Source organism: Colletotrichum tamarilloi, assembly GCF_030869305.1.
Source record: "Colletotrichum tamarilloi strain Tom-12 chromosome Unknown Scaffold_67.1, whole genome shotgun sequence".
In the NCBI taxonomy this organism is placed as follows: Eukaryota; Fungi; Ascomycota; class Sordariomycetes; order Glomerellales; family Glomerellaceae; genus Colletotrichum; species Colletotrichum tamarilloi.
Genome location: NW_026849449.1, coordinates 180,991 through 189,424, shown reverse-complemented (window position 1 = coordinate 189,424; position 8,434 = coordinate 180,991). Strand labels below are relative to the sequence as shown.

The 8,434-nt window shown below is 39.5% G+C and overlaps 3 protein-coding genes across 3 annotated transcripts; all 3 read left to right on the top strand.

The window, feature by feature from the left end:
• Positions 1-870: 870 nt before the first annotated feature.
• On the top strand, positions 871-1,788 carry CTAM01_11806 (beta-lactamase; the record flags this gene model as incomplete). Its single annotated transcript, XM_060527815.1, has 1 exon — positions 871-1,788. The coding sequence occupies one exon, from the start codon at positions 871-873 to the stop codon at positions 1,786-1,788; it is 918 nt and encodes a 305-aa protein (XP_060377598.1).
• Positions 1,789-2,964: 1,176 nt separating this feature from the next.
• CTAM01_11805 (methyltransferase domain-containing protein) lies at positions 2,965-3,777 on the top strand (the record flags this gene model as incomplete). Its single annotated transcript, XM_060527814.1, has 1 exon — positions 2,965-3,777. One exon carries the CDS (start codon positions 2,965-2,967, stop codon positions 3,775-3,777), a length of 813 nt encoding a protein of 270 aa, XP_060377597.1.
• Positions 3,778-6,790: 3,013 nt separating this feature from the next.
• Positions 6,791-6,970, top strand: CTAM01_11804 (uncharacterized protein; the record flags this gene model as incomplete). Its single annotated transcript, XM_060527813.1, has 1 exon — positions 6,791-6,970. One exon carries the CDS (start codon positions 6,791-6,793, stop codon positions 6,968-6,970), a length of 180 nt encoding a protein of 59 aa, XP_060377596.1.
• Positions 6,971-8,434: the final 1,464 nt, after the last annotated feature.

Genomic DNA, 8,434 nt, shown 5'->3' with positions numbered 1-8,434 from the left:
ACGCATAAACCTCGCAACTTCATCATACAAGTGATGTCGTTGGAGGAAACATTGAGCAGTAAATACAAATTCCTCAAAGATCTCCTGGCTCAATTTTCCCTTGGAACTGTATGCCTGCACTTGATCTTCCCGATACGGCTTGAGTATCTATAAAAACCGGTGGTTCGAGCCACACTGTGACTGGACCTTCCTTGACTTGCTTTCCTCCTACTCTATCTGGCTCTTTCTACTATCGTATATAAGGCTCGGAACCGTGAGCACTGTCGTGAAAGACGAATAGGTTAACTAACTAAAAGGGCACAATACGAAACAAGCAGAGTTCATCTTATCGGCCGAGAGCTTCCGCCCTATCAAACCCCAGGCTTTACAGAAAAGTTGCATAATTAAGCTCAAGCCCTCGGCTGTCGGTTTCTGAATGAATTGACGAATTCAGACGAAACATGGTTTGGGAACGTTCATCAGCGTTTCATGCCGTTTCATGGCATATACAGTCAGCAATTAAAGACGTGGTAATCATTCGAAGACGTTGAGGCAACGAATTCTTGGCGACTTCACGACGGCATTCAATAAATAGTGACGGTGTCCCTTGAGGCTGCAGAAAAAAGGTCCTTATACCACCTGCTACGATACCCTCCAAACATTTGCAAGATCCAGCATAGAGCTAACATGCTGCCCGTAAGATTTCACGAATTTCCCGCATCTACTTCGCATGGTTCGGAGTAATTGCTGATTCCAGTCGATGAAGATTTTGCTTCTGAGCTTCTCCGGCCTTGTCAGCGCCTGCGGGCTTTCCCGACGAGACTCCCTCGTTTCCTTTCCGCCTCTAGGGTATGTTGGAGCAAGTCTCGCATAAGTTCAATCACCTGACAGATGACAAGCATCGTTGGAAGAGCCAGAGGAGGAGATCCGTTGCAGAGTCTCCGCATTCTGAATCCCTATCCGGGCATATTTGCTTATTACGATGGGCGTACTGGAGAGCGTTTCGCTTCCGACCAGCCCAATTGGCTCGATGATGGCGCGTTCACGCTGGGAGTATCGACATATTCCATCATCGACGGCAACGAGGCCATCATATACGACTCTCATATTACTCCCGACCATGCAAGTGCTGTGATGCGTCATGTTCAGAGCCAAGGTGTCACCAAGATGTCGGTGGTGATCAGTCACTTTCACAATGATCACATTGCTGGCACTGAAGTTTTCTCCAAAGGGGGAGCCACAATTGTCGGACATGAAATCACGGCCCGGACAGTGAAGAGGAATACGCAGGACCTTGCTTCTGATAGCCCAGCCATTGTTGCTGTGCCCCCTACGGAGCTCTACACTGGGAAGAAGGAGATGAAGGTGGGCAACCTCTCTGTTGAGTTGCACAATTTCCAAATTCACACTCCTGATGGAACTATTCTTTACATCCCTTCGAAGCAGCTGATCTTCGCCGGTGATACTGTGGAGGATACGGCGACCTTCATCGCTGATGCCAAGAGCTTGCCGATGCATCAGATGGAGCTTCAACGAATGGCGACTTTCCCTATCTCGAAGATCCTGCCTGCACATGGAGAGCCAAACAGGATTGCCATAGGTGGCTACAACTCAACTTTCATCAATGCAACACTTCGGTACATTGCTGCGATGACAGAGGATGTGCCGGAGCCAGCAGCTTGGAACCAACCTTTGTCTCAGGTTGTTGATGCAGACGTCAAAGGCGGGGACTTGATATACTTCGCGCAATACGAGGAAGTGCATCAGAGTAACGCAGATACCATTCGGAGAAGCCGCGGGCAAAAATAACTGATGCGACTTAGTAAGGAATAAACTAAAGCATTGTGGTATTTTGAAGTCGGGATTTGCGAGCATGTGGGACTACCCGAGCGAAAACAAAGGGCTCAATTTTGGTTTCAATTTGCTGGAAGATTTTGCATTGAATGGACCCCGGCGTGCTGAGAGAGTACAAGAAGGATGTTCTAGTCTGGAGTTTCTTTTCTTTTAATTGAGGGAAGAATGATACTTGAAATTAGTGAGATTGGGTGAGATACTGACAGCTGCTCATTAAGACACTTACTTCTATGCGGATGAGACTGTCTCCTACTGTAATTGAGTGTGTGCCAGTGTAGAGATCTAGAGTTTTGGCTCCTCCGCACATCTCATTGTTTGCTTTAAGGCTATGTTCGTGTCTGTTGTACGTCTCTAATTGCCGTGGCGTTTTCAGAAAAGTCGGGGGTCTTACAATTGTAGGTGAGCAACCATAGTCCTCCGTCCATTTCATAAAAGTTGAAACTCAATGGCGTTGAGCGTCGATTCCGCAACAAAACTACATTAAGACTAGACGTGTTCAATCGGCAGCCCTCATATCGGTTCCCCCACTCTTGAAGTCGGAGAAGTTCCAAAGACCTTGCGCCTCCGATGCATCCCCCTCATTCTGTTGTACACTCTTTATCTCCGGATCCTCGACTCCATCGAGGTAGACGCTGAGATAACGCCCACTTATGCAACTACAGGGAAATGTAACCAATTGTGGCATCATCCTACCTGATAGACAATGTCTCACCGAGGTACGTCAGCTATTTCTTACAAGGTCTCTGGCCTGTCTCACCATAGAAATCTCTCAGCACAGCGGCACTATCATTTTTTTTATCGCGGAACGCAACTCTAATCCCTGGCGGAACGTGTGACCTGTAATGTTCCGCAAGACGAATGTGTGACGTCGATGGTGAAGGCGAGGGGTAAATTGGCGCTACCACTAACAAAACAAGAAGTATCCCAACGGCACCATTCAAGGGCGCGTGCTACCTCCTCATACGGACCAGTACAAAAGGCCAGTGAGTCGTACCCTTTTGCTTAGCCTTGGCTCTAAGCTCGTACTGCCCGGGGACCTGAAGAGACTTTCTGACTCGGCTTCTTGTCTACAATCAGCCGACCAGAACCGAGACCGAGAACCCCGAACCAACTACCGGCCCATCATTCACCATGCCGTCAATTCGCAATACTGCCTCCGATGTCCCGGACATGAACCTCTACAAGCTCAACCGGGTTCACCGCACGCTTGACAAATTAAAGGAGAAGAACGAATGGGAGGCAGAAGATACAAAGTCCTTTGACTGCATGCACTACCTGGGCGATAGTGCGATCGAAACGGCTGCCAAGTCTTTGGGCCTGCAAGCCGGGGAGCGGGTGCTCGATATCGGATCCGGGTTCGGTGGCACGGGCAGATACCTCTACCGACACTTCGATGCTACGACAGCTGGCATTGAGCTGCAAAAGGAGATTCACGACATTGCTCAGACAATTAACGCAAAATCGGGTGCTGAGGCAAATGCGACATCCACTAACGGCAACTTCCTCAAACTCGACCCAGCTGAAATGGGTGCGCCGTTTGACCACATCGTCTCATTCCTGTGCATCCTGCATATTCCAGAACGAGAAGCCCTGTTCAAGAAAGCACACAGCGTCCTCAAGCCAAGAGGCAAGATGTACATTGAAGACTTCTTTGCCCGAACATCTCTGGACGCCAAGACTCTCGAGGTCTTGAGAAGCTCGGTTTCCTGTCCGGACTTGCCTGACAAAGAGCATTACATTGCAGAGCTCGAGAAAGCTGGGTTCGAGGTCACTGACTGGGTTGATATGTCAACCATCTGGACAGACTTCGTGCATGAGCGTGCTGAAGCCTACAAGAAAGATCCGTCGATAGATGCTGATCTCACCGCATTCTATGATGCCGTTGATGAAGTGTTCTCTGGAGGCCAGGTCGGAGGCACCCGAATTACATGTCAAAGAAAGTAAATGCATCGGTTGCCTGTCTCTATTTTCTACCTTGTTGTGAAAGCTTGTTTATCACAGCTCTGCATAGGGAGATGGTGTTGTTACGGCTTGGACATAATCATGCGGACTATGTCTGCGTGATGTGGGCGTCAGTCTCTGACAGATGCATACAGTCTGGCATCTCATCATGCTTTGGAATTAAATTCTGAAACGTAGCCACGGAGAATTGGTTTACACTGGTCAAAAGTGCGGTAGTTTTCTCGCGATAATCCATGCTGCAATTAATCCTCGGTTTCTCCGTTGGGCACCATTACTTAACCTTGGGTCATGAAAGATAATCCGATATTCCGAGAGTGTGCACACATTGGCGCAAGAGACAGCTAGGTCTTCGGCGCCGGGAAATACTTACGTGCCACCCAACCGCAATCCACGCTCCCCGCGGACAATCTTAGTAAATAAGACCCGAGCTTCCTCTTACTTCAAGTGAAGAGCTTCTCGACTCTATCCGTACGTGATTCTTGTTGCAGAGTAGAGCGTCGGCGCAATGTCCAGAATAACTTTAAACTTTACTCAGACACAACAGGCTACTTCCCTCTCCTGTGAACACTCGGTATCCAAAGACACTGCACGCAACATGGGATGACTGGCGAGAACCTCGTGGCTCGGCCAGGGACACTGACACGGCTGCTGTGGGATTTCTTAATAAGGGGCACCCGTACTGCTCGGCATTGTGACAGACACAATTCACACACGCAGCCCACACCCACCCACCTTTTGACACTTTGCATTCCCCGGAGCTATCCAGGGAGCAGAGTTTGGGTAGCGGTCTCAACTGCACGAATCAGGCAAGTTTCCGGACGGGGAACAGTGCCCTAAAATGGCAAAATAAGAGTACACCGCTAATGACTGTACAGTGTTTCCGTTTAGCAGCGGCGTAGAACCGATAGCGAGCTCTTTTTTTCTCTTTTTCTATCGGCTAGTTTGCGTTTGGGCCACCTCTTTCCGGGGACTTAAGGCAGAAACAATTTAGGAAACATACAACCTCGCAGGAATGCAAAGCGTATTGAAGCTTTCTACACACGTCCCATCCCAGCGAATTTTCGGTATCGGTCCGAGTTTTCGTAAAGCCTACCATACTATACGAATTTCTGTAAAAGCACTCTGCCATGCGTAGAGTTCGCACTCTGTAGTGATCAGTGTCTGTGTCATGTCAGCTATTAGTGATTACTGAGGAAGGTGATCCTTTACTCGCGCGCCCCTCTTAATGAGAACTTGGCATCACCCGCCCCTCAGTTGGCCAGGGCGAATTTTGATGGAGATTAGTGATCTACGCCTAGTGAGACAGGGATTCAAGTTTGGGACTTTGGAACCCCGTCTATGGTCGGAGTGCTCCGCCATGCCATGGCCGATTCAAGAAGGGCGATGATATCCTGCCACCACCTGCCGCTATTCTACCACTAATTATAGCTACGGCCGCTATATAACCGCCGGTCTCGGGTATATATATAAACTAAGCTTTACGTAATTAATATTTAAATAAATTAAGCTAATTAAAGGCTATTAATTAACTTATAGTTAATTAAATTATTTTAATAAAAAGTACGATAATTAATAAATTAGCCTAATTAATTATTAATTACTTTATATAACTTATAGCCCGTAATTTAATAACTTTTTTTATTTTAACTTCGTATTTTATTTTAGCTTCGTACTTATTAATAAATCTATTTATTTCGCTTTTTATTATAAGATTAATATTATAAAAGTAATCCTCGTTAATTAGATTTTATAATATATTTAATTATATAAAATTACTAATTAATTAGAATTACGACTTTATAAGTATTAATAGCCAAGGAGTTCTTATAAAATTAATTATATTACTATTAATTACGTTAATTATTACGTTAATAATAGCCCGCTAATACTTCTACTATATTTCTATATTAAGCTCGTATATATTAAAATTATATATAATTTTAAGGCCTTATTAAGTAGAGGTAGTTTTACTTAGTACTAAAAGTATTATTAATAGTAGTAATATTAGTACGGGTACTATTTTTATATATTTAGTAATTTCCTCGTACTTAAATATAAAGGGCTCTTATTTAGAAAAAGTACTTAAATTAACTATTAGTTTTTTTAATTTAAGTATTATAGTACTTATTATAATTATTATAATACTTATTATAAAGCTCTATAAGTAACCCTTACTTCGGACTTATAGAGGATTAAGTAGGGGAGTAAAGATATTATTATTAATAATAAGCTCTAAGCGTTATTAAAATTAATATAAATAAATCTTTTTTAATAATATTAGGGTACCGTCCTTAATATATTACTAAAGGACGTAGTAATAAAGTAGTTTATAAGTAGTTTAAATTAAATAGGGTACGTACTCTCTTAACGGCTTTTTATATAAACTTAAATTTAGTTATTTACTTAGTATATAGAGTTTTTATAAGAGGCGCTTAAGGGTATTATAATATATATATAATAGTTTTTTTTTCTAGCTTTATAGGTACAAAAGATCGACCTTAACGGGATTACGCTTTTAAAAGAAATTATATAATATAATATACTTTTTAATTATATAATATATATAATATACCCTAAGTATATACATAATGTAATATAGTAATTTTAATACGAAAACTGCTATATAATTCGGGATAAGTAAGCTACTTTTTACATAGCGGCGCTGGCTAGAAAGGTTAATAATAGAGGTCGGCCGTAATAGTTAGTTATAATAATCGGCCGTAATAGTTAGAGGCGGCCTTCCTTAACCGCAGAGGTTCTGAACTTTAATAGTAATATAAAGGTTTTTAGAGAAAGGGCTAAATAGGCTAATATCTATTACTCTTCGTACTAGAGCTCGCAAAGATTCTTTCTATCCTTATTGCTTCTAATATCGCCCAAAGCTACTCTCTATTTAAACTAAATAAATCTACTAAACAAATCTATTAAATAAACCTATTAACATATAAACTACTACTCTACTCCCAGCATATAGTCAGCAATTAGTGGGCCAAAGATGCCCATTAATAAGTCTACCCCTCTCGGGCTAGGCGCCCTCTTCGGCCAGCTCGACGCTGTGGCCATCGTGGCCAACGTGGGCACGCCCGAGGATTGGCAAAGTACCTTCCGGCGGTGCGGAATTCGGCTGGGCGTTAGTACGATTATAATATATATATATATATATACCTTTTTTTAAAATAATTCCGTAATAATACTTAATACCTTAGCTTAATAACGGGTTTAGTAAGCGCTAATTATAACTACGTAACTTACTTAAAAAATAACTAATTTATTAAATACGGCTTTAAAGTCGCTTATATAATAATAAATTCGTACTTTAATACTTATATATAAGGATTTAATAATTAACGTAGTTAGGTAACCGAAGTACTTAATTTAGTTAACCTAAGTAAGTACGATTTTTTTATATTATAGCTTAAGCTAGGTATTAATAGCGTAATTAACTACTATTATAAAGTACTTAGTAATTTTAAATTTAAATAATTAGTCGTAGTATATAGCTATTAATTTACTATAGAGGAGATTACCTTAATTTATAAAGAATTATTAAAAACGAGGGTTATATATAACTATACTAGTCTCGTCTTTTATAACCAGGCTAAAGTAGTACCGGGTCTTAATTAATATATTAAGGTTAATATACTAGTAGTAAAGTACGTATAGTACTATTTTAAATTAAATATTATTATTAAAAATATTAAGTAAAGCAATTTCGTAATTTATATATATAATTTATAAAAAGGGAATATTATAGGCCCGGAGTAATACTAATAACTAGTTAATAGCTTAATAGTAGTTAGCTTCTTTTTTACTAAATAAAAAGTAGCTCGTAACTTAAAAAGTATAACTATTATTCATAGCTCTATAAATATTAAATAGTAGTATATTAAATTAATGAGTTTTATATATAAAATTTATTAATAAAATATCTAGATATTATTAAAGTAAGGAAATCGTAATAGTAGGTATAATAAATAAGCTCGTAATATAACCCGTATTGTTATATTAAAAGTAGTATTGATATTTCGTAAAATTATATAATTAGTTAAATAACTACTCAATAAGGGATCTATTACCTAATTCGTTATAGTAGTAGGTAGCTAGTATATTAAGTATATTATAAGTAATAATACTGCTATAATTACTATTTTTTAATTAGAGGCTCGAAAGGATTTAAATAAGTTAAATACCCTTATTTTATTAGTTAACGATTTAGCCCTTTTTACTATATAATAATACGTAATAATAATATATAAAAGTATTAGTATAGCTAAATAAGTAGTTATAATAGTTATAGAAGTTATTAATAACGGGATAGAAGAGCTAGTTACTACTTAAAAAGCTAATAATAATTTATTAATAATAGTTTATAAATAAAAATAAGGATTTATAACGTTTATTTAAATAAGTTAATTTTATAAAGCGTTATTATTTTTAATTATAATATAGGCTATAAGTATAATAATAAGTAATAATAATTAGTGTTTTAGTAAAGGGTTTATATTAAATAATTTAGATCGTAAAGCTAGCTTTATAAGTAGCCTTATTAAATACTACTTTAATTTTAAATAAGTTAGAGAAGTACTAACTATAAAATAAATAGTCGTACTCTACGTAACTATATTTATTATAATTAATA